The sequence below is a fragment of the Conger conger genome, chromosome 19 (assembly GCF_963514075.1).
Source record: "Conger conger chromosome 19, fConCon1.1, whole genome shotgun sequence".
Lineage (NCBI taxonomy): Eukaryota > Metazoa > Chordata > Actinopteri > Anguilliformes > Congridae > Conger > Conger conger.
The window spans coordinates 2,871,275-2,897,900 of record NC_083778.1 but is presented as its reverse complement, the minus strand read 5'-3'; the positions used below and the strand labels follow the sequence as shown (position 1 = coordinate 2,897,900).

Sequence of the window (26,626 nt, the reverse complement as noted above, 5' to 3'; positions counted from 1 at the left end):
GACTTAAAGTCTTAAAACTTAAAACAAGCGAATGTGCTTCTGAGAAGAAAAAAGACAACGACTAAAAACGCTTGTTAAAACAGGCAATTTATGCATTTATTTGTGCATGCGTCTGGCGCTTAATGCTTTTCATACACAAGTGGGTAGCTCCCCTCTTATTTCACCTGCACACTGACCTACTCCTCCGACATCTCAGCAGTTGTTTATTGACACGTTTATTTGGAAGCCATTTTGTGTTTTTGAATGAAACATTGTGACCGTCGTCACTGCTCTCTGGGAGGTAAGCGGAGCCCCCCGCCCATCCTCCAATCAGTAAGCAGACAGCTTTGTCTGGGGGGGGGGCACTTGTAGGTCCAAACTCTCCTGGCTCCTAAACGGGACGTTCTTGTTTGTGTCAGTCACCCTCGTGTCTATCCCCGAGAGAAGGGCTTTTCTGCCCCCTCGAACCCGTCAGCCCTCAGCCCTGCCTGCCTCTGCAGCCTGAGTGGATGAGGGTCAGTGGATCCCCTTACTGATTTAAAATATACTGCAGTACTACATTGCATTACATTACATTACATGTCATTTGGCTGACGCTTTTATCCAAAGCGACTTACAGTTGATTAGACTAAGCAGGAGACAATCCTCCCCTGGAGCGATGCAGGGTTAAGGGCCTTGTTCAAGGGCCCAATGGCTGTGCTGATCTTATTGTGGTGATTGAACCACCAACCTTGCGTGTCCCACTCATGTATCTTAACCACTATGGTTTTTAATTGATAAGATTTAACTCTGGATAACAGCCTCTGCCAAATGCCAATAATGTAATTGGGCGTTTTAACAAGAAAATGGGAAATATTATTTCTTGAGCAAGGCCCTTAACCCCACATCCAGGGGGGGATTGGCTCCTGCTTAGTCTAATCAACTGTAAGTCGCTTTGGATAAAATAACAAAAGCGGGGGGGCTGCTCACCTGGTACTGGCTCTCTGCAGCGCTGGTGTGGTTTCATTGGGTTTGATTGACTGGACCGCATTACCCAGAGATCATTACCAAGGTAGTGCTGGTTGGTGGTTTTACTCTGTCTCCGGCGTAGCAGCTTCGACAGATCTGTCTCCCTCGGGCTGAATAACCGGCCCACGCCGTGTGTCAGAGTTTATCGATCGTCCCGGCGAAACCCGTCACTGTTGCTTCTCCCCCACAGCCGAAGGCTCGGCGGAATGCAAGGAGAAGCCGGCCTGCTCCAAGAAAGACTACTTCCAGATCCACACACCCTGCGACAGCGAAGCCAAGGTGAGGGCCCGAACCCTCCCCTGCTGCCCAGGCCAGCCGGCCTCAGCAGCTCGGAAACTGAGCTGGTCTAGCTGGGTATGAGCTGGTCAACCAGGAAGTGCTGCTAGCTGGGTATGAGCTGGTCAACCAGGAAGTGCTGCTAGCTGGGTATGAGCTGGTCAACCAGGAAGTGCTGCTAGCTGGGTATGAGCTGGTCAACCAGGAACAAATACACTGAAGTAAATTAATGCAAGCTACTAAATGCCTCCTCATATCAACTGGTTACTCTGCAGGTGGCACAGAGGTGTAAAAAAAAAAAAAAAAAAACATAGAAGGAAAGTGGCCAGCAACCTGTATTACATGTGAAATGCATACATGCAATTAGATATTTGAAATACATTCCCGAGTTCAGTGTGCATCTGACCGACAGGCTGAGGGGATGGTCTGATGAGTGTGACGTTAATGCTGATAGTCTGGTATGTGCATCTCACGAAAGGAAAAACTGTCAAGTATGTGTTTCAGGAAGTGACCCTCAACCCTCTTGAAGAGGTTTTTTGGAATGTTTTTTTATTTATTTATTCGAAGCCACTGTTCTAGATCTCTGTCGCTTTCAGTTACCAGTCGTGATTGTGACATCAGCATTAGAATGAAGCCAGTGTCCTAGAACTTTGTTGCTTTCAGTTACCGGTACTGATTGTGACATCAGCATTAGAATGAAGCCAGTGTTCTACAACTTTGTTGCTTTCAGTTACCGGTACTGATTGTGACAATCAGCATTAGAATGTCCAGTTAAGAACACTCTAATCACAGATTTGTGACCTCACATATGAACTGTGTGTGAGATTGACCTGCATTGCATTGTCCTGAGCCCAGCCTCACGGTGAGAAAGTTCTGTCCTGAAATTGTGTGTTCCTCCAGACGCAGATCATGTACAAGTGGATCGAGCCCAAGATCTGCGTGGAGAACGTGACGGGGGCCGAAACGCTGCCACCGTCTGGCAGGCGGGAGCCCTGCCCCCCCTGCAACCCTGGCTTCTACAACAACGACACGGCCACCTGCACCCCTTGCCCCGCCGGCACCTACTCCGACGGGGTCAAAGGTAACGGAACAATCTGGAGACCAGCACTCTGGTCAAAAGATTCTCAAGTGTAAACTACTTATTTTCCTAGTTTCTTTTCTGGTTACTGTATGAACTATTGGTGGGGGTTTTGTGTGTCTTTGCATCTTTACCAAAGCAGACTAGATTTCATCCATCTAGTTTACCTGCTAGTTTAATACCTGAACTGTTACCATCTGAACGTGTAGGCCAGCGGAGGATGGGCATCCCCCAATAGTCGGGTTCGTCCTGAGATTTCTTCCCTTCGGGTTGTTTTTCTCACCACTGTTCTCCCCATAAGGGAGCGGTTTACCTCATGTGCTGTTTGGGGGCTCAGGGCTGATATTTCCCATTCTTCCCTTCTTTCCCTCTGGAAAGAGCCTTTGGGACAGTCTTCTTTGAAAAGCATGATACAAATGAAATTGAATTGAATTGACCTCTTTCGAGCACAAGTTGTGCTGTGAGAAACCATGGTAACAGAGCCGTACGGAGACGTCCGTCTAGCTATCGAAAGCCCTGGAGGTCCAGCATTACATTATATTACACTACACTACACTACACTACATTACACTACATTACACTACACTAAACTGCATTAGACTACATTACACTACACTACATTGCACGACACTACACTACATTTCACTACACTACCCTACACTACACTACACTACACTACATTTCACTACACTACCCTACACTACACTACACTACACTACATTACACTACATTACACTACACTACACTACACTACACTACATTACACTACATGACACTACAGTACACTACATTACACTACATTGCACTACGTTACATTACAGGCATTTAGCAGACGCTCTTATCAAGTGCAAGAGTGATCGCATACATAAAATTTGAACCAGTCCATCAACTTTCCAACTAGCAAGCCACGGATGGCAGCTAGACTATACATAAGTGCAATTATAACCTATGGTACACACATGGCTAATTATAGCAGTGAGGCAGGGAGGGAGCATGTGGTCTGGCTATTGTATCCGTTAAGTCCTTAAACTGACACTTGCTGATAGAGAAACTCTCTATGTACTCGCATTCCTGTTCTGCCCAGCTGGGGTGGGCTGTGGTGGAGCTGTATAGGGCCACGGACACCACAATAACACGGTTTAACCCTCATATTATGTTTGCGGCCAATTTGACCCCATTGACATCTCTTAAAAACCAGTTCACTTTGTTTTCATCTTGATACTGTATGATTTTTCTAATTTTGTGGGATTAAATGGTAAACATGCAATAAACAAAAAGCTATACTAGTCCTGTTCCAACTTGGCCTACAGATGTGTTGAGCAGTGTTATTTTGGCCCGCTGTAACTGTAGAAATATACAACCATTTTTCCATTTTTCTCAGATTTCTTTGTGAGTGATTCTGGTGGTACTTTCCCATACAGGTGCCAAACTATCACTTACTAGTAATTTGGGAGGCAATAAGAAGGTGACACGCTACATGTCAAAATTTCTTATGACAATACTTTTGTGTTTATTTCAAATGTTGACCTCAATTTAACCCAAAACGTGAAATCATAAAATCTCAACATATTCGGGGGGATAAAGAAACGGTGCTTGACTGTCCAAGAGAGTAATGAGACTTGTTTTATATTAATATTTATAAGTTTTATAAGTTTATAAGTTTTATTATGTAAATAGCAACCAAGGATGATATACTGTCTGTTTATACTTTAAGTGTCCATAGCTACCACACAGCTTCTATCCCCTTACTGAAGCAGGTCAGGTAAGTGACCCAGTTACCACTAATAATAAAATAAAAATAAAAATAAATAATAATAATAATAATAATAATAATAATAATAATAGGGATTTTCTTTGTTTGGGCTCGATACAGTATCTCTTAGCACAAGGGACATTTGATTCAAATTAAATAAAATCTATACAGTACTGTGCAAAAGTCTTAGGCACCTGTATAACATTCTGTACAGATAAGATTCTTTAAGGTCCTAAATTAAGGCAGTGTACATTTTGCATTACATTTTAGTAATCTGACAGAATATATAAAAACTGAATCAAATCAATATTTTTTGTGACCACTCTTCGGTATTAAAACTGTATCACTTCTCTGAGATAGCCAACGCTGTCCTGCAGTTCTATAAGACAATCAGCAGGGAGGTTGTTCCAAGCATGTTGGAGAACTTGCCACAGTTCTTCTGCGGATTCTTGTTGGTTCCTTGCTTCTGATCTCAGATAGCCTTGACCAAGTTTCTTTGTAAAAAGAAGTCAATTGCTTACAGTAATGTGTTAATTCAGTAAAAAAATGTCTCTGTAAAATTAAATCTTTTGGAAAATGAATATTTGGGAATCTCAAATGTGTTATTTTATACTAACACACAAAAGAAATATATAATATATATATATATATATATATATATACAATAAAGTCCAGGATGCTTAAGAGTTCTGCACAGTACTGTATTTACAAAATATTTCACTGCAACATGTTTTTTTGTCATACAAGACACTTGTATCATGTAAAAAAAAAAAGAAGTGTACTCATGGGTTATCAAAGAGATTCTGTCATTTGTGTTTTTGTGCTGCCACCCAGTGGCTGGAATGATACATTGCACCCTGATTATAGTAAGTTCAGTAATATTGATGGTAACTGCTGCTGTTTGCATCCCTATTAAAAGGTACAATAATGCCAAGTTATGTGCTTGGTCGAGTGGGTGTGAAATTATTCAGTGTCATTTGGGTCGTGGGATAAAATCCACGCAGAGTCCACTGTGCAGCCAAGTTAACTGTGCAGTTAACAGCCAGCTGCTTTTGTTGCTCAGGTAAGTGATGAGGGAAATCACCAGTGGAACATGAGTGAAAACCCAGTGGAACTGCAGGCTGAGAATCACTGCCTCACAGGAAAACTGCAGATGCCTTCTTTGTAATACCCTCATCTGCTCTGTCTATTCAGTCTATTTCTTCGAGCCGTAATAATAATCATCCATCCATCCATTATCTGAGCCCGCTTATCCTGAACAGGGTCGCAGGGGGGCTGGAGCCTATCCCAGCATACATTGGGTGAAAGGCAGGAATACACCCTGGACACTCATACCCATGGGCAATTTAGACTCAGCCTAACATGCATGTCTTTGGACTGTGGGAGGAAACCGGAGTACCCGGATGAAACCCACGCAGACACAGGGAGAACATGCAAACTCCGCACAGAGAGGCCCCGGCCGACAGGGATTCAAACCCAAGACCTCCTTGCTGTGAGGCGGCAGTGCTACCCACTGCACCATCCTTGCTGCCACATAATAATAATAATAATAATAATAATAATAATAATAATAGTAGTAGCTTTCTGCAGCTATGATGAATGAATAATAATAATAATAAGTGGTCCAAATTATTGACTACATATCAGAAATAGGTCAGCATCTTCAGAATTTGTGTGAAGCAAAGGCAGTAATTCCATTGTTATTTCCGTACTGGGATACAATGTACAACATCGCAAATAACTCAATTTCACTTTGAAGGCTTATAATTATGGGCACTGGATGACACCACTGATTTTTTGACGTTCTGTTTCTTCATTAGAGTTTAAAGCAATCTATTTTGTCATTATTAAAAATCTATTGCAGTACAGCACCCCAACAAAATGTCTAGCACAGGTCTACTCAACTCCTGGTCCTGCGGGCCGCTGTGTCTGCAGGTATTTGCTCCTAACGTGGGAGACACCACCTGATTTCACTAATTATTGGTTCAGATAATAAGCCAATTAGTGAAATCAGGTGGTGTAGCCTTTTGTATTTTCCTGCCTAATTTGACACTCCTGAAACAGTCAATGATGTGTTCCTTGACGTCAACCAATAGGATGACAGATTTTAGTTATAGTGATTATAAAATTAGTGTTGGCACAGATGGTGCAGTGGGTAGCACTGCCGCCTCACAGCAAGGAGGCCCTGGGTTCGAATCTCGGTCGGCCAGGGCCTCTCTGTGTGAATGGTGTGTGCGATGGACTGGCGACCTATCCAGGGTGTATTCCTGCCTTGCGCCCAATGTATACTGGGATAGGCTCCAGCCCCCCTGCGACCCTGTTCAGGATAAGCTGGTTAGGATAATGAATGAATGGATGATTGTAAAACTACCTGATATTAAAACATATCTTTCTATCTTAACGTACCAGAGTAAGCAATTCCCAAACCCCAATCTTTTTTTATCCACAAGACCTTCTGTTTGCATGCAGCGAACCTGGTAGCTAGCTACATTTATGTTCTGGACATGTTAACCAAAATGCCATTGAGGTCCAGAGCCGCTTTCTTTTCTTTTTCTTTTCGGGAACACAAGACCGGCAGCATCACACATAGCGCTTCTGCAATTACCCACAATTTCTCTACCCTCCTCTCTGACGACTAACGAGCTTGTGCAAGGTGGTGGTGACAGCAGCTGACATGATGACAGCAGCCTATGATTGGCCGGGGTTGTACGTAGTGTTGCCAGGTCGTACGTAGTGCTGCCAGGTCGTACGTAGTGTTGCCAGGGCGTACGTAGTGTTGCCAGGTCGTACGTAGTGTTGCCAGGTCGTACGTAGTGTTGCCAGGTCGTACGTAGTGTTGCCAGGTCGTACGTAGTGTTGCCACGCTCCCGGTCAAGACACGGCGATAATTTATGGCTCTATGATCCTTATCTGACATGGTGACCATCGTGGAAAAAATACTGTGTAGTCTGATCCCGGCGTGAGTCAATATTTCCCAACCGGGATGATGTGCATGCTTTTGGCCACCTGATGGCTTCAAATCATTAATAATTAAAAAGCTATTACAATTCAGAGGTTGCGATTACTGTTAAAATGAAAGCCAGCATCACAGTATGTGACGTCTGCTCCCCCTCTCCCCAGCTTGTCAGAAGTGCCCGGCGGGAACGGAACCAGCGTTGGGCTACGAGTACAAGTGGTGGAACGTTCTTCCCGCCAACATGAAGACCTCCTGCTTCAACGTGGGCAACACCAAGTGCGACGGGATGAACGGTGAGCCCTGCGCAGTGCGGCCTTCCGGCCACTAGATGGCGCCGTGGCGTTATAGCAGGTCAGGGAGACGTCGGCCAAAAACCCAGGACGCGTTGCTGATTTGTCTTTCTTTATTTCCGGTCTTTTATGAATAGTTATGTGCTTTGCTGGCAGGGGGTGGATACATCTATGTTGAGGATGAGAGGCAGGGAGGGTGAGAGGGAGAGAAAGAGAGTGAGTGTGAGAGGGTGAAAGAGGGGGAGAGATTTAGCCTGACAGAAGGGAGCAGCAGAAGTCACTGAACAGATGGGACTTTGCGTCTGGTGTGCTGGTGCTGTTTATATAGTTAGTCTGAGAGTGGATGTGAACAGGTGTGTTTATATAGTTAGTGTGAGAGTGGATGTGAACAGGTGTGTTTATGTAGTTAGCGTGAGAGTGGATGTGATGTGCACAGGTGTGTTTATATAGTTAGTGTGAGAGTGGATGTGCACAGGTGTGTTTATATAGTTAGTGTGAGAGTGGATGTGCACAGATGTGTTTATATAGTTTGTGTGAGAGTGGATGTGAACAGGTGTGTTTATATGTGTTTGTATAGTTAGTGTGAGACTGGATGTGAACAGGTGTGTTTATATAGTTAGTGTGAGAGTGGATGTGCACAGGTGTGTTTATATAGTTAGCGTGAGAGTGGATGTGATGTGAACAGGTGTGTTTATATAGTTAGTGTGAGAGTGGATGTGCACAGGTGTGTTTATATAGTTAGTGTGAGAGTGGATGTGCACAGGTGTGTTTATATAGTTAGTGTGAGAGTGGATGTGCACAGGTGTGTTTATATAGTTAGTGTGAGAGTGGATGTGAACAGGTGTGTTTATGTAGTTAGCGTGAGAGTGGATGTGATGTGAACAGGTGTGTTTATATAGTTAGTGTGAGAGTGGATGTGCACAGGTGTGTTTATATAGTTAGTGTGAGAGTGGATGTGCACAGGTGTGTTTATATAGTTAGTGTGAGAGTGGATGTGCACAGGTGTGTTTATATAGTTTGTGTGAGAGTGGATGTGAACAGGTGTGTTTATATGTGTTTGTATAGTTAGTGTGAGACTGGATGTGAACAGGTGTGTTTATATAGTTAGTGTGAGAGTGGATGTGCACAGGTGTGTTTATATAGTTAGTGTGAGAGTGGATGTGCACAGGTGTGTTTATATAGTTAGTGTGAGAGTGGATGTGCACAGGTGTGTTTATATAGTTAGTGTGAGAGTGGATGTGCACAGGTGTGTTTATATAGTTAGTGTGAGAGTGGATGTGCACAGGTGTGTTTGTATAGTTAGTGTGAGAGTGGATGTGATGTGAACAGGTGTGTTTATATAGTTAGTGTGAGAGTGGATGTGCACAGGTGTGTTTATATAGCTAGTGTGAGAGTGGATGTGATGTGAACAGGTGTGTTTATATAGTTAGTGTGAGAGTGGATGTGCACAGGTGTGTTTATATAGTTAGTGTGAGAGTGGATGTGATGTGAACAGGTGTGTTTATATAGTTAGTGTGAGAGTGGATGTGAACAGGTGTGTTTATATAGTTAGTGTGAGAGTGGATGTGATGTGAACAGGTGTGTTTATATAGTTAGTGTGAGAGTGGATGTGCACAGGTGTGTTTATATAGTTAGTGTGAGAGTGGATGTGCACAGGTGTGTTTATATAGTTAGTGTGAGAGTGGATGTGATGTGAACAGGTGTGTTTGTATAGTTAGTGTGAGACTGGATGTGAACAGGTGTGTTTATATAGTTAGTGTGAGAGTGGATGTGCACAGGTGTGTTTATATAGTTAGTGTGAGAGTGGATGTGCACAGGTGTGTTTATATAGTTAGTGTGAGAGTGGATGTGCACAGGTGTGTTTATATAGTTAGTGTGAGAGTGGATGTGATGTGAACAGGTGTGTTTGTATAGTTAGTGTGAGACTGGATGTGAACAGGTGTGTTTATATAGTTAGTGTGAGAGTGGATGTGCACAGGTGTGTTTATATAGTTAGTGTGAGAGTGGATGTGCACAGGTGTGTTTATATAGTTAGTGTGAGAGTGGATGTGCACAGGTGTGTTTATATAGTTAGTGTGAGAGTGGATGTGCGCAGGTGTGTTTATATAGTTAGTGTGAGAGTGGATGTGCACAGGTGTGTTTATATAGCTAGTGTGAGAGTGGATGTGAACAGGTGTGTTTGTATAGTTAGTGTGAGAGTGGATGTGATGTGAACAGGTTCTGTGCCCTCTGACCTGCAGGTTGGGAAGTTGCTGGTGATCACATTCGCAGTGGGGCAGGGAGTTCGGACAACGATTACCTCATCCTAAACCTGCGCGTCCCCGGCTTCAAGTGAGTCTGACCATGAGAACCCGCGATTCTACCCATCATGCCTCAGTTTTGGGGACATCCATCCGGCACCGTGTCAAGCCTGGAATTTAATCCCCAAGCATCTCCTCCCCCATTTCACAACCTGATGGGCTGTCCTCTCATTAACAACCCTGATATCAGTCTGGCATTAATTTCTTTCATTTTTGACTTGACCTCAGTGAAGTGATAAAACTTCAGGAAAGACACCCTCTTCCTCAAAGCTCTCTTATTGGTTCAGGTTTTTTTTGTAAAAAAATTTTGGCATTTGGCATACACTCTTATCCAGAGCGATGTACAGTTGATTAGAATAAGCAGGAGACAATCCTCCCCTGGAGCAATGCAGGATTAAGGGCCTTGCTCAAGGGCCCAACAGCTGTGCAGACTTTATTGTGGCTACACCGGGATTAGAATCACCGACCTTGTGTGTCCCAGTCATTTACCTTAACCACTACGCTACAGGGTCATTTACCTTAACCACTATGATGGTGTTGTTTTGTTTCTAGGCTCCCAACATCCGTGTCCAGGACTACGGGCTCAGAGTTTGGGCGAATCACCTTCATCTTTGAAACCATCTGTTCTGCAGACTGTGAGCTGTACTTCATGATGGCAAGTCGCCCGAGGCAGGGATGCAATAAAAACACTAAAACCCATTTACATTACATTAGGCAGATGCTCTTATCCAGAGCGACATACAGTTGATTAGACTAAGCAGGAGACAATCCTCCCCTTGCTCAAGGGCCCAACAGCTGTGCGGATCTTATTGTGGCTACACCGGGATTAGAACCACCGACCTTGAGTATCCCAGTCATTTACCTTAACCACTACGCTACAGACGTAACCATTACGTACATGTTTGAACAAAATGTCTAAAAACCACCATCCAGCTGGTGGTGTTTACAGGTAGCATGGAGGTATAAACCACTCTTAGAAAAGACGTGAGCTGCTTTATTTTACAGCTTGTTAATGACCTAATATTTACTGGGTAAGAACACAGCTACTTGCAACTGCTTTGATTTCAGTGGTTCATTACATTACAGTGTTAGCTGACATTTTTATCCAAAGCGTTCATTGGAGCAATTTGTGATTAAGGGCCTCGCTCAAGGGCCCAGCAGCTACACGGATCTCATCGTGGCTACACCGGGTATTGAATCACCAACCTGGTCCCGGTCCTGTATTTCATCGTACTTACCTCTGAAAGCAATTTAGTTACCTAATAAGTACCTGGTATATACACAGTAAAAACTAGGCCATTAACGGACTGTAAAATAAAACCTTATCTCTGTTTTTACATATGAAACGCAAGCAAGAAAATACATATTCATCCTATAATGCATTTCAAACCTGGACCCTGATACCTCAATGCAGATCCTCCGCTGCGTTAAATAACCTGTGCAGATTGGCTGTCTGTAAGTCAACAGGGGGCTGCGATTGGCTGTCTGTAAGTCAACAGGGGGCTGCGATTGGCTGTCTGTAAGTCAACAGGGGGCTGCGATTGGCTGTCTGTAAGTCAACAGGGGGCTGCGATTGGCTGTCTGTAAGTCAACAGGGGGCTGCGATTGGCTGTCTGTAAGTCAACAGGGGGCTGTTTCTTGTGTTGACCTTGCTGGGAGTATTTGTAGTTTCTTCTGTTGACCTTGGACTAGCGCTGCGCTCTCAGTGAAAACAAAGCTGCCGCTTAGTGCCACGCTAACACACAGAGGCCCGATTGCTACCTGTACATTGACCGTGCTTATACCGCCCCCTGCAGGATGTCAACAGGAAGAGCACCAACGTGGTCGAGTCGTGGGAGGGCAGCAAGGGGAAGCAGTCCTACACCCACATCATGACCAAAAACGCCACCGTGTCCTACACCTGGGCTTTCCAGAGGACCAACCAGGCCGAGGACGTGAGTGCAGGGTGCCCCAGGGGATCATGGGAAAAGTTGAGCGTTGAAATTATTAACAGAGAGTGAGCCGTGGTGGAGGCGGCACGGATGGTGCAGTGGGTAGCACTGCCGCCTCACAGCAAGGAGGTCCTGGGTTCGAATCCCCGTCGGCCGGGGCCTCTCTGTGCGGAGTTTGCATGTTCTCCCCGTGTCTGCGTGGGTTTCCTCCGGGAACTCCGGTTTCCTCCCACAGTCCAAAGACATGCAGGTTAGGCGGATTGGAGAGTCTAAATTGCCCATAGGTATGAGTGTGTGAGTGAATGGTGTGTGTGCCCTGTGATGGACTGGCGACCTGTCCAGGGTGTATTCCTGCCTTTCGCCCAATGTATGCTGGGATAGGCTCCAGCCCCCCTGCGACCCTGTTCAGGATAAGCGGGTTAAGATAATGGATGGATGGATGGAGCCGTGGTGGTGCAACAATGCAGCGAAGATGCAGCGGACTTGCGGTTGCAGTTTGCTGCAGTTGCACACCGGGGACCGGGGTTCGATTTCCGGTCCTGCCCAAAAGCCAAGCTTGGCCGGCTCATGTGGAGCAGCATAATTGGCTCACTGCTCCAGAGGGAGGGACTTGGCAGGGTCAGCGGATCGCCGCATACAACAGCACCCCGGGCGCCTCGGAATCACGGTCACGAGCATGAGACGAGACGGCTTGAAGAAGGCGTGTTGTTCTCGGATCGCCGAGGGACGGGGTGTGGGCGCTGCATCCCCTGGCCAACACTGATTGGATTAGATAAGGTACAAATGGCTACTAAATTGGGAGAAAAAGGGAAAAATTTGAAAAAAAAAAAAGCTAAGAAATTATTAACAGACATACAGGTAGTGCCAGTGTAAAAGCAGCTGAGACACGAACAGGAAGTTAATGTGCAGATCTGCTATCCATCTGAAACCTGTACAGCGACAGTATGTTCAATGAATGCTCTTATTTCAGTCTGCGCGATGTTACAAATCTGCCTGACAAAGCTAACCACAGCAAAGTACCTGTACCAAACCCACTAGCTGAAGCTAAAGCTGGCAACACCGCAGCTGTGCCGCGCATGACAGCAGAGTTGGAGTTGTTTGCTATCCGACATGTCAGTCCAGTGGTAGAACTGTGCCTGTGACTGCTTGACTGGTGTTAATGAGCTACTTTTGAGATGCGATTGCGGTAACTTAGCGAGCTATAGCTACTAAATACAAACCCAAGGGGTTTCGGCTTTGCTCGATGAAAATTGAGAGAGTTCAAAATGTAGTAATGTATTAACCGGGGCTCAAAACAAAAGTATAGCTGTCATTTTGATTGGTTGAAAAGGTAAAAGGTTGAGAGTGCCATATGGCACTGTTGGGACTGAAAGGCTGAAGCGTCCACGCTCATGTATATTTGTCCGAGTACGCGCTAAGCCGACTCCTCGCTCTCGCAGGTGAGACAGTACGTCAACGACATCGTGAAGATCTACTCCATCACCGTGACCAACGCCCAGGACGGCGCGTCGTCGTCCTGTCGGGCCTGCGCCCTGCTGTCCCAGCGAGCGTCCTGCGTCCCCTGCCCCGCGGGACACTACATCCAGAGGGACACCAACCAGTGCATGGAGTGCCCGCCCGACACCTACCTCTCCGGGCACCAGATCTACGGCAAGGAGTCCTGCCTGCCCTGCGGCCCTGGCAGCAGGAGCAACAAGGTAAGTGTAGTTTTTTCGGTAGGATTTGTAGTTCCTTTGTGTTCTTCCTCTAACCCAGGGTGCCAAACTAAAACCCCAGGTGTCTGCAGGTTTTTGTGGTTTCCTTTCCATCAGCTGTCAATGAAGGCCTTGAGAACAAGGCGTGTGGATACTTTAGCCAATCGATGACTTGAATGAACCGCTGGTGCTGAGAACAACCCAAAAACCAGAAGACATTGCGGCCCTCCAGGAGTTTGCCTCCTATGATCTAATCTACAGAAGATGGACAGGCGAGAGTAAATCTACTATCACTCAGATCAGTGAAGTAAGGGAGGGTGGATACTATTTCAGTAGATAAGGCTGTTGTTCCATAAAAGGAAGATCCATCAGCGGTTGGAATGTTAAACCAAGTTATTTTCCGGGAAGAGGGGAGGAAAGCGAGATATTCGGTTTGGCTTCCTCCATGTTGGCTCCACGACGTGCCACCAGCGAGTGGGCGGCCGCTGACAGGCTTTGGGACGGGCGCCATGTCCTTTCGGGCCGAGAAGGAAAAACCCACCCTGGTCCTGTCATAAGGAGGCAATCTAGACACTTCACACTAGATTTAATTATGAGGGTCTTTATTTCTGCAGAAAGAGTACACCTGCCGACAGAGTCAACACGGTACCGAGGAGTAATTATTCATTATTATACCCGCTGAGAGGGACTGTGCAAACTGTGTGCGCCGGTTCCAAGGACGACCTCATTGGATATGAAAGTAAAACTTCTCCTGCTCCCGTCACGCCCGAGGCCTGTAGAACCTCCTGCGGGTTTTCATATCCGGCTCACACGCTTACAGACATTCATATGCCAAAGAATAGGAGAAATGGCGAAAGTTGAGTGTGAAAAATTTATTTATTTGGTATTTGGTATGTCCCCCAGCTTTAATGGCAATTTTCAGTCAAGCTGTCTTGGATCCATGATGCAAAACCTGATGATCCATGCATTATTTGACAATGTTCCAAAGAGCGTCTGTGATTTTACTGAGTGCTTGGTTTCTGTCAGTCTTCAGGTGCCCCGATAAATGTTCAATGGAGTTGAGGTCAGGGGATTGTGGATTGTCCAGCGCTCCTTGCTCTTTTTTGGTCTTCAAGTAGTTCTTGCAAAGCTTTGAAGTAACTTTAATTTGTTTAAAATGTTTCAAAATCCTTAAACTTTTCAATAAACTCCATGTTTATTGCCACAATAACATGAAAAAGGGTCATTCATAAGCACTACATGGCACATTCATAAGAACTACATAAGCACTCATAAATGCTTATATTGGTAATCGCAATTAGGCTCATGGTGTGTTATGTTAACCACAAGTGACATTACCATGACACAACAAGTGAAATGATAAAAGATCCTTATGTCATTTCACTTGCTATGTCAATAGATGTGATAATATCACTTTCTGCATCAATGTTGACATAACATACTATATGCCTATTTTCAGTTATAGACATAAGCACTTATGAATGCTTATGTAGTGCTTATGAATGTGCTATGTAGAGCTTATGAAGGAGTTATATAGCTCTGATGTAGGCCCCTTCAGAGAGAGTGTTACCGAATAATGACAACAACATTAACGCGTCTGCGTGACTTTGACCTCCGACGTCACACTGCAGGACCCGGTCTCCGGCTCTCGGGTCGTTAACGCCGCTCTGTCTCCCTCTCCCCCGGTCGGCAGGACCACTCCGTCTGCTTCAGCGACTGCTCCTTCTCCCACTCGGATCAGAACCGCACCCTGACCTACGACTTCAGCCGCCTGAGCGCCGTGGGCTCCATCATGAACGGGCCCAGCTTTACCTCCAAGGGCACCAAGTACTACCACCTCTTCAACATCAGCCTCTGTGGCCACGAGGTGAGCCGAACCAGGGCGCCCGCTCTCCCCCCCTGCTCCCCAACCCCCCCCCCCCGTGCCTCCCACGCTCCCCCGAGGGGGATTACGGTCTGTGGGTGTGTGGGCAGGGCTTAGTCTGAGGAGCTGCTCACAAAATGGTGGGCGTGCTTTTGAGCCGTTTGGTTTTGAGAGGGACTTCATCGCCTGATCTCGCCAGCCGGATCAAACGGGTTTATCGAGCCGGCTGAAACGTGACTTGGACAATAAAATAGCCGTGACGCATTACTTTCCCAGTTCAGAAAGCTCAGAAAGTAAAAGTCCTCCACAGTATGTAGTTCCTATCCCCTGGGCTTGCTAATCAGCACAATTCTTCAGCCTGGAGGTAAATGGTATTGGTAAATGGACACACACTCACACGCCAGAGGCGATTGGCTGCCATGCAAGGCACCAACCAGCTCGTCAGGAGCAAGTGGGGGTTAGGCATCTTGCTCAGAAACACATCGACACACCCAGGGCGGGATATAACCGGCAACCTTCTGACTGCCAGGCGACCGCTCTTAACTCCTTCGCTGATGTCGCCCCCTCGGTAGAACCAATGAGTGACGAGGGGAAGGCGGGAGGGGACTTTTACTTTCTGACCCCTGGACCCTCGACTTGTGGTAGGGTTTAACGTCTTCGCTGCGTTCATTTCTCACGTCTGCTCTCCCAAGGGTCAAAGGGCAGCCGTTTGCACCGACAACGTGACGGACCTGTCCAACAAAGACCTGCAGGGAGACTCCAACGAGCTGGCCAACTACGTGGAGACCTTCGTCTGTCAATCGACCATCATCCCGTCGGACGGGCGGGGCTTCAGGATGGCGCTCTCCTCCCAGTCCATCAGCCTGGCGGACACCTTCCTCGGTAGGAGACTCCGCACGCCGTCCAGATGGTCGACTCCTCGCCTCCAGCCTAGCTCTTTCCCAAATGGAGCTTTGAGTGCGTAACAGGAGTGCCCGGGGCTCTGTTACAGTGCAAACCTTGGGCTAGTCATTACACTAATTACATTAATTACATTAGTGCCGTTTGGCAGACGCTTTCATCCAGAGCGACGTACAACATAGAAAACATTACATTAATTACATTAGTGCCATTTGGCTTTCATCCAGAGCGACATATCTGAACACACAACACATCAAACATCTAAGTGGATGGGCTACAACAGCAGAGACAAATAAGTCAAAAAACATAAATATCTAATAAAGTGCACAGTGATATATAATATATATAAACCTTTATTTGACTAGGAAGTCGCATTGAGATTAAGACCTCTTTTACAAATGAGCCAAGACGGGGTCAAACAGCAGCATAAAATTACAGGACCACAATCACAAGACCATTACAGTACAGCACTATCCATAAGTTCGTAGGTATATACATTACATTACATTACATTACATTACATTATTGGCATTTTGCAGACGCTCTTATCCAAAGCGACATACAGTTGATTATACTAAGCAGGAGACAATCCTCCCCTGGAGCAATGCAGGGTAAGGGCCTTATGGCGGTGAAATTAACACTTTGGTGTTACTAAAAACAATTGCAGCCAACCGTGAGAACATCCATTATTCTTGATTTAAAATCGTTTAATGAAATAAAATAATCAAGTTTGAGCATAGCCTGCAGCTCGTTCCAGGACCAAGGACCACTGTTGGACAAGCATGCTCTTCCATCCTCTGTACGAAAAGAGGGGACCTTGAACTGAACCATTTGTGTGATGCTTTGCACAGATAAAAACTTCTGACTTAAGTATGTAGGTAATTTACCTAAAATAATTTTATAATTTATCTTACAATAATCTTATAATATGTACCAGTGTTGTAGCATACGCAAAGTAAGGGATGAGCAACCAGTCTTGCTGTGTAAAGAGGTGGTGGACCTATAGATAGTTTGACCAAAGTCAAGCTGAGGGCAGAAATAGGCTAGAAACGAACCGTTTTCTTGATACCATAGAGAAACAGGACTTTAGCCTGTACAAGAAGCCCAGTGTAAATTTTTACTTCTTTGAAGGTGGTCAATATGACATTTAAAATTGAGGTTATTTCCACTCACTTTTTAAATAAAATAAATTAACTGAATGCTCTCGGACACAGGTGTCAAACTCCAGTCCTGGAGGGCCGCAGTGCCTTGTGGCTAGTTTTTGGCTTGTTCTCAGCACCTGTGGTTCATTCAAGTCATTGATTGGCTAATTGAATTAATTGTCAGCTGATTGAAAGGAAACACTGGGGTTTGACATCCCTGCTCTAGGATCTCCCTGTGTTGTGAAATGTGTGACTGACTTCCTGCTGGTCACCCTGCTTATCCTATTGGTTCCCGCTCGTCATCCTGCTTATCCTATTGGTTCCTGCTGGTCACCCTGCTTATCCTATTGGTTCCCGCTCGTCATCCTGTTTATCCGACTGTTTCCTGTTGGTTTTGAAGGAGCCACTGTGGAGAGCTCTCTCTCCGGCATCAGCGTGAGACCCGACCTCTTCCCCGAAACGTCCAAGAAAGTACCGGACGTGAACTTCTTCTACCGGTGGGTGCAGACAAGGGCACGATAAGATTTATTTTTTCCTTGACTTGCATGAAAACTGTCTGTGCCTCTCTCCCTCAGTGGATGCCCGGACGTTAGACTGGAGAGCACTCGTTCTTGCAGTCAGGCCTTTCCACTGTTTGCTGTGTTTCAAGCTCCTAGCAGCATCACAGGCTAAAACTGAAAAGAAGAGAACAAGAATGTGCCTCTTGGAATAAAACAGCCAGCCAGTGCATGCAGGCTGTTGGTGTATGATGATTGATTGATTCATGCATTTTTGTGTTCAATTGCATATTTCAGGCTTAAAGGTGAATAACGCCCCTGGATCAAACCCTTTTAGCTGTAAACATGTTTGTATGCGTTATGTACGTTATAGCAAAACATGTTACTGCATGCCATTATTTTAACTTTCCTGAAATAATATAATTTTGGCTTATAAAACTATTCCAAAGGTGCCTATAAATTTTAAAAAAATGCGATCTGCAGTGTGCTTTGGCCCCGCCCAAAATCGTGACTTCACCCTACCCTTTTCAAGGTACAGTGATGTCATGTAGATGTCAATCAGATATCCAGTTGGAAAATTGTTGACGCCAACAAGTTTAATTTAACAGCTCGTTTTCAGAGCCGGCGAGCCAGCAGTTATGGATCAATACAAAACGGCACCCTGTCAGCACCTGATTGGTTACAGAATACTTTATGCAAATGAGATAGACACAGCTACTCTACCCACCCCACAATAAATTAAAAAAATAGTGTGGAAGCCAGGCTGAAACAGCGAGTGTAATTACTCTTTAAAGGTACAATAGGCGATTTTGGACTCAGTCAAGAGAGGAATTGCAGTAACAAACACCCTCAAGCCACAACACTGTTTATCCCTCCCCCTTCTCTGTGAATGCGCTGATGTTGAAACGCCATTGGCTGTGGCAATTGATACCAAATTTTCAACCAATGAGCTTGAATTAGTGTACAGTTATACAGAGTGTAGGAGCGTCAACTGCATATTTTTAAACCCAAATTTAATGTCTATAAACACAGGCAGACGGTGAGTCGACATGTCAGTGAGGCTTTTTCAATGACAGGAAGAGATTTACAACGGTCTTGTAACAATGTAGAAAATCTTATTGTACCGCGCGTTTGGATCTCAGGTCTCCGCAGGCGACGTCGTCGTGTGAGAAGGGGCGGAACGCCGTGATCACGCTGCGGTGCAACCCAGCGAAACCTGCTCGCGGGGAACTGGGGGTCTCCAGGTGTGCATCGTATCTGCAACAAGATAGCTGACTACATTACCTGTACTCTCTATACAGTGTATCACATATACGATACATTACCTGTACTCTCTATACAGTATATCACATGTACAATGCATTACCTGCAGAGTGTACCACTTCTGTTAGGTCAGTCTTGGTTACTCCAAAAAGCTAAGTTATCTAGCTAAGAATACAATGCAGCAGCTGATGAGGGCATACAACTGCATATGCTAGCTAACGTCATCGACTGGATGCGACTAACATTAGCCACAAATATCACATTTTCTCTCATCTTTATCTTAATATACATATAATATTACTGTATATATATATATATATATATATATATATATATATATGCATATATACACATATATGTATACACACACACACACACACATATATATATATATATATATATATATATTATATATGGCATTTATATTATATATGGCATTTTCCCTTTTTACTTTATAGATACAATTATACCAGCATATATATGTTCACCACAAATCTGGATGACAAATGAATGTTTCTGCTCTCACATAGCTAGCTAGCTAACTGTCACTTCCAAACTCTGCAAAACCAAGCAGATTGCAGGGTATGCGCTTGGCGTTTGAGGCAAGGGACAAAGCATTCCGCATTACACCTCGGATTGAAGTCATAATTTGCCAAGAATAGTCCTCCCCCCCATGTTATAATTGTTCAGTCCAACTGTGACAGGATCGGCCACTTCCTGTTTCTGCAGCAAATGCCCTGCTGGGACCTGCGACGGCTGCACCTTCAACTTCCTGTGGGAGAGCGCCAGCGCCTGTCCCCGCTGCACGGAGGCAGACTACCACGACATTGAGGGCGCCTGCAAGGGCGGGGTCCAGGTGAGCCACTATTGGTTGGTGCCTTGCATGGCAGCCAGTCGCCGTGTGTGAACGGAACTAGAACATTGTTCTAGAACATTGACACGGAATTCCAAAGAATGTACATTATAGCAAAACATGTTACTGCATGCCATTATTTTAACTTTCCTGAAATAATATAATTTTGGCTTATAAAACTATTCCAAAGGTGCCTATATAAAAAAAAAAAATGGAATCTGCAGTGTGCTTTGGCCCCGCCCAAAATCGTGACTTCACCCTACCCTTTTCAAGGTACAGTGATGTCATGTAGATGTCAATCAGATATCCAGTTGGAAAATTGTTGACGCCAACAAGTTTCATTTAACGGCTCGTTTTCAGAGCCGGCGAGCCAGCAGTTATGAATCAATACAAAACGGCACCCTGTCAGCACCTGATTGGTTACAGAATACTTTATGCAAGTGTCAGCACCTGATTGGTTACAGAATACTTTATGCAGGTGAGCCACTATTGGTTGGTGCCTTGCATGGCAGCCAGTCGCCGTGTGTGAACGGAACTAGAACATTGTTCTAGAACATTGACATGGAATTCCAAAGAACCTGCTCTATAAAGCTAATGTTATTCACCCTTTAAGTTGTGAGATCACAAATGAATTATTAGAATGTTCATTGAAGAACATTCTAATGCTGACGTCAGAACCACGACTAGTAACTGCAAGTAGAGGAATTTTAGAACACTGAATTAGAACTTAATTAAAACATTCCAAAAAACCTGCTCTTCAAAGGGTTACGTCTGAATGTCTCTCTGTCCGTCAGGACACCCTGTACGTGTGGAACGAGCCGAAACTGTGCACCGAGGGGGCGTCTCTCCCCGGGAAGAAGACCTTGCCCTGTGAGACCATCGATTTCTGGTTGAAGGTGGGAGCTGGAATCGGGGCCTTCGTGGCGGTCCTCCTTGTCTCCCTCACCTGCTATTTCTGGAAGAAGAACAAAAAGTGAGTGAGCTCATCCGCTGCCAGCGGAAGCACAACATTAGCTTCGCTCTTTCGGCGGATGCTTTAGCTTCGCTCTTTCGGCGGATGCTTTCATTCCAAATGGACTCGAAAGACCATTATGGCAAGCGGCACGACGTGCAAATGGGAAAGAGTGATTCCCAAGTGCCCAGGGCCTTCAAACCCGGCTCAAATCAACAGTCCTGTGTGTATGCAGGAGAGATGACGTAATGTATTTCTGAAAGTTGCGCATGAACATGTTTTCTTGATAAATCAAAGATGCTCCTGTGCCTAGAAATGGCCCCACCCAAATCCAAAGGGGCTCAAAATAATACTATGGCAGATTGTATGGTACTTACACGTGAGTGGCATATGGCACCCTTAGGACTGAGAGGGATAATTTACCTTATAAAGGGGGGCTTTGATAATGACGTGGGGAGAAATCTGCAGAACATGTTCACACACTCCTCAGACCTTTAGCATGTGCAAAACCTTTTCGCACGCCGCAAAATCTGATCACGCGACCAACGATTGGCTCAAATCAAGTCCCATGACCGATTGTTGGTCTTAGTAGTGGCTCTGGAGCAAGCATTCAGAGCCACTACGGGCATTTATCTCAACACGGGTCATATAATCATACAATTACATCCCCTCCTCCTGATAGGCTGAGAAAGCAACGGGTTTTATCGAACCGATACCTCGTAGAGTTTGACGAGTTCGGTCACGTTGCCGCGCCGACACGTTAGCCTAGCACATTAGCGGTGCCGATGCGCTCGTTGGCTTCTCGCTCTCCCGTTGTGTTTTGCCTGGCCCAAATGACTGGTTCTCCGCAATACTGCTAGGGTCCTCAGGTCCTCGCTCCAGACTGAGGGGAGGGGGTGCCTGTGTCTTTGTTGCTTTGGCACCCACACTCTGGAGCACTCTCCCTTTGTCCATCTGATCAGCTGAGTCTGTCCATTGTTTTAAATAGCGATAACAAACTCATTTCTTTGGGTCTAGCCTTTTAACCCTTTCAGTCCCAAGCCCAATATGAAGTGGCTAACCCCCCAAAACCAGGGGGATTGGCTTTGATCGAGAAAATTGAAAAATAACTTGGTATGGTTTTAATAGGGGCTCAGAACAACAGTATAGCCATCATGTTGATTGGTTGAAAAGGTATTGAGAGTGCCGTATGTTTTTCGCTTGTGTGTATTTGTGTTTGTATGTATTATCGAGGTCTGTATTTGCGCTCGTTCGCGTTTTCGGTTCGCTGCGAAGCGCTTTGTAACTGTTTAGGAAAGTATCATATGAACAAATGTCGACTCACTCACTTCGGCTTGCTTCACGGGTTGCCAGGTTGGAGTATAAGTACTCGCGGCTGGTGATGACGGCCAATAAGGAGTGTGAGCTCCCAGGGGCCGACAGCTGTGCCATCCTGGAGGGCGAGGACCAGGAGGAGGACGTGGCGTACGCCCAGAAGCCCTCCCTGCTGGGCAAACTGAAGTCCATCGCCACTAAGGTGAGCTTTTAGCCGGCCGGGGAACTGCTATTCGACCGCAGGGCCCCTTTAAATGGTCTCGCTCTTGCCACCCAGATGCAGACCCCAGGGGTTTGTTCCAATCGCTTATTTTTTATTTTCCTTGCTCCTTTTTCTACTCCTGGCTCCGCCCGACGGGCGAGGATAGAAACAGAAGTAAAGATGGAAATGGAGAGCGTGAATTAGGCGAATGGAATTGTGACTTACACTTCATTAGACTAAGCAGGAAACAATCCCCCCTGGAGTAATGCGGGGTTAAGGGTCTTGCTCAAGAGCCCAACAGCTGCATGGATCTTATCGTGGCTACACTAGGGCTTGAAGCACCAGTCTTCCAGGTCACAGTCATGTACCTTAGCCACTTGGCTACACACTACCCCATAGGATAAATGTGTTAAAATATAAGTTGAGTAAGTTGTTCAGGATTGGGACGTCTATTTGGGAAACAAGTGACTTGGTGGCCAGCGTACGGAAAGTGGGTGGGGGAGATCTGGGTCTGTTGTGACACAGTCTCCATTGTCCCCTAATGTTTTCCCCCCCCGATCAGAAACAACCTAGGCTGCTGTAAATCACATTGCACACCCCCATACATGTCCTCTTTCTCCTCGGATTTCAACAGGCCAGTTTGGTGTCAATTTTGTGCGTAACAATCGACCCCGCGTCACAACAGACCCCGATCTCCCCTAAGTTGCATGTTGTTTCATTTCCAGGGAAACGGGGAGAGCTGCGAGTCCGTCCAGCTGAAGTCCTCCAAGCCGGAGAGGTGGGTGTGGGGATAGAGGAGCCGTCTGGTGGGAGACGTCTTTCAGGAGGATGGAGAGCGTCGCTGAGAGACCGCAACAAACAAAAACGATGAAGCCACGCTGTCGACAACATCTGGAAACGGCCCGACCAACAGGAACCTGTGGAGACCGCCACGCCGAGCGGCCTGACGCCCCGGAAGCATTCAGGGACGGATTCCGCCGAAATATTTGAGGACAAAATGGCCAACGTGCATTCCGGTGCCACTTTGAAAATAGGCCATTATTTCCCGGTTTTTGGGTTGCATTTCGATTCTGTGTAATGGCAGGGTAACTGCTCGCCTGTGGGTCCCTCCCCTTTCTAAATCTCTGAGAGCCAGTCAAAGCCGGCGATGGAAGATTTCTGTTTGTCATGTCCAATGATTGAAGGAGTGAGACCTGACCGTTTTTTTCCTTGTTGAACCGAAAGCAATGCAACTGTGGAACTCTGCTAAACACGTGCTGTTTCCACGGTGATTTCACATACAAGCCAAGCCTATGGACCCCTTCACGTCCAATCAGGTAAAATATCGATTTGAGACGCTGTGATGGCGGCATATTTACACATGCTGATTTTGCTTAATCTCTTACATGTACATTGATTTCTGTGAGTGTCCTGGTTCCTGGGGTTTTATCATGTTAAATCATTGGTGCAGAACTGTGCTCATATCTGACATTACACACTCAGGGCCGGACTTACCATGACATTTACCACACGCACACGCACACATGACACCAATAACACAACCGATGATTGGTGCAAAACAAATACCGTGGGCAGTCATTGGTCACGTTAGTGGTTTTTGCGTGTGCTAAAAAGTTTCGGTCTTAATTCGGCCCAAAATGTTGTCTTCAGGAACGGACCTGTGCTTTCAGTTCTGTGCCCAGCCTATCCCTGTTGCCTATACCACCTGTTTTACTCACTTCGTCTCTCCTACAGAAAATACTTTACCGTCCTCCTGAGAATGCGATCCTGTCTGCTCAAAGAATGTCAATACAGTTACGCATTTTAGGGAGAGTTAAACTTGCTTAAAAAAAACAAAACATTCTACTAATTTCTGACAACTAACCAGAAGAAATGAAACGATTTGCCTCTTTGCATTTGTGGAGTAATTCTTTACCGATTTCCTCACGCTCAATGTAGCTTCCTCCTGTGCCCTCCCCCGGCTCGACATCCTGTTTCCCTGCTTTAGCTCCTGTGCCCCCCCCCGGCTCGACATCCTGTTTCCCTGCTTTAGCTCCTGTGCCCTCCCCCGGCTCGACATCCTGTTTCCCTGCTTTAGCTCCTGTGCACTCCCCCGGCTCGACATCCTGTTTCCCTGCTTTAGCTCCTGTGCCCTCCCCCGGCTCGACATCCTGTTTCCCTGCTCTAGCTCCTGTGCCCTCCCCCGGCTCGACATCCTGTTTCCCTGCTTTAGCTCCTGTGCCCTCCCCCGGCTCGACATCCTGTTTCCCTGCTTTAGCTCCTGTGCCCTCCCCCGGCTCGACATCCTGTTTCCCTGCTCTAGCTCCTGTGCACTCCCCCGGCTCGACATCCTGTTTCCCTGCTTTAGCTCCTGTGCCCTCCCCCGGCTCGACATCCTGTTTCCCTGCTTTAGCTCCTGTGCCCTCCCCCGGCTCGACATCCTGTTTCCCTGCTTTAGCTCCTGTGCCCTCCCCCGGCTCGACATCCTGTTTCCCTGCTTTAGCTCCTGTGCCCTCCCCCGGCTCGACAACCTGTTTCCCTGCTTTAGCTCCTGTGCCCTCCCCCGGCTCGACATCCTGTTTCCCTGCTTTAGCTCCTGTGCCCTCCCCCGGCTCGACATCCTGTTTCCCTGCTTTAGCCGAAGTGCCAGAGTCGTGGGGACCGAACAGGAAGTGAGTGCTGCCGTGATGGTCTCCATTAGAGCCTCAGGCCCGTTAGACTGGGGCACTGCCACACGGAGAACCCACCCAAAAAGAGACCTTCTCGTTTCGAGCCCCCGAAAGCACTCAGCTGCGCCTGTGCTACCCAGACGTAAATAGCCGGGGGACAGAAAACACCTCCTTGACGCTTTGCGGACGTTTTCAATGGAAGGGAGATTCTTTGAAAGAACCCCTCCTCCGTGTCTTGTTTTTTCAGCGAAAATGAACAAAGGCGTGACGTCAAGTAAAAAGAAAGAATAATCAGTTCACTTTGCCCTCGACTGCGAAAAGCTGCATTTTGGCAGTGCTGATTAAAAACTAAAGTGAGTTGATATCTTTATCATCAAATAAAGTTCATGTTCCAAGAGCTAAATACATTTGGTATGTTTAATGGAACAGTTTCCCAAAACAGAAATCGAGAAAAAACTTTTCTCATTAAGGTCAGCAGTACTGGTGTCACCCTCCCCCCCTGCTCCCCCGCTCCATTCCGTCCATCTTCCCTTCCATCCATCCTCCGTTCCTCCGTGCTTTGGCACCGTTGCGCGGTGTGTGGGTTAAGTTTGGCCGTGTTCACAGCAGAGTTGGGGGAAAATTCCACCTCGGTTTGGAAACTAAATTAACTAACTCGCTGAATAACAAAGGTTAATTCACGTTTCTGTATTCCAAATGGAAATAGAATTGAGCCCAACCTTTCCATTTGTCATAAAATAAATTTACATTTTTGCTCAGACACGTTAAATGTGCAAGACAAGGAAGCATTGATGACAAACCGCGATTGGTTGAGGTTTAGTATGATGTCATCACTGTGCTAATGCGCGTGTTGTGAGTGAGGCACTGCAGTGTTTTGTTTAATGCGTGTTGTGAGTGAGGCACTGCAGCGTTTTGTTTAATGCGTGTTGTGAGTGAGGCACTGCAGTGTTTTGTTTAATGCGTGTTGTGAGTGAGGCACTGCAGCGTTTTGTTTAATGCGTGTTGTGAGTGAGGCACTGCAGTGTTTTGTTTAATGCGTGTTGTGAGTGAGGCACTGCAGCGTTTTGTTTAATGCGTGTTGTGAGTGAGGCACTGCAGCGTTTTGTTTAATGCGTGTTGTGAATGAGGCACTGCAGCGTTTTGTTTAATGCGCATGTTGTGAGTGAGGCACTGCAGCGTTTTGTTTAATGCAGTGTGTTGTGAGTGAGGCACTGCAGCGTTTTGTTTATCTGACTCAGACAGCGCGGGCTCATCCGTTCTCAGCCTCTCTCTGGGGCTGTTACCGATTTATAAATCGAGAACCTGGGCTCGTATTTCACAAACCTGGCTGACCTCTGCACTGAGTAAAACCCGGAACAGCTATATTTACCTAAGTCCATGTTCCGTATTTGAAGGTGTCCCACGTTTTACTTTCCTGAAGTTAAGCTTAGTGAGTTAGCCAGCTTTGTGAAACGCGCTGTAATGTAAGTTGTAGCAAACCCAGCGTTAAGAAGCAATGTTACCGAACACATCTGTTGGCCTCACTCCTGACACATTCACAGGCGTTTTCTTGAATGTACGCACGCACGTCCCGATTTCAAACACGTCTTACCCATGTTTCTGCCCCGGCCAATGCAACCCAGAACGTGGCTCGCATCTCCCGGGAGAAGGACTGCAGAGTTAAGGTCCATCCACACCAAGAACGATAACTGTAACGCTAACTGTAAATATTACTTTTTAAAAATCG

General features: G+C 46.1%; 1 protein-coding gene across 1 annotated transcript in view; it reads left to right on the top strand.

The window, feature by feature from the left end:
- The window catches only part of LOC133118980 (endosome/lysosome-associated apoptosis and autophagy regulator family member 2-like), a 31,797-nt gene extending 7,329 nt beyond the window's left edge, over nt 1-24,468 (top strand). The window contains exons 6-20 of the mRNA XM_061229339.1: nt 1,178-1,266; nt 2,164-2,344; nt 7,215-7,343; nt 9,581-9,671; nt 10,193-10,295; nt 11,437-11,574; nt 13,011-13,268; nt 14,959-15,132; nt 15,822-16,011; nt 17,572-17,668; nt 18,811-18,912; nt 19,661-19,787; nt 20,579-20,757; nt 22,090-22,252; nt 22,978-24,468. Coding sequence (XP_061085323.1) covers nt 1,178-1,266; nt 2,164-2,344; nt 7,215-7,343; nt 9,581-9,671; nt 10,193-10,295; nt 11,437-11,574; nt 13,011-13,268; nt 14,959-15,132; nt 15,822-16,011; nt 17,572-17,668; nt 18,811-18,912; nt 19,661-19,787; nt 20,579-20,757; nt 22,090-22,252; nt 22,978-23,046 — 2,090 coding nt within the window. The 3' untranslated portion in view covers nt 23,047-24,468. The remainder of the gene's footprint in view (nt 1-1,177; nt 1,267-2,163; nt 2,345-7,214; nt 7,344-9,580; nt 9,672-10,192; nt 10,296-11,436; nt 11,575-13,010; nt 13,269-14,958; nt 15,133-15,821; nt 16,012-17,571; nt 17,669-18,810; nt 18,913-19,660; nt 19,788-20,578; nt 20,758-22,089; nt 22,253-22,977) is intronic.
- Nucleotides 24,469-26,626: the final 2,158 nt, after the last annotated feature.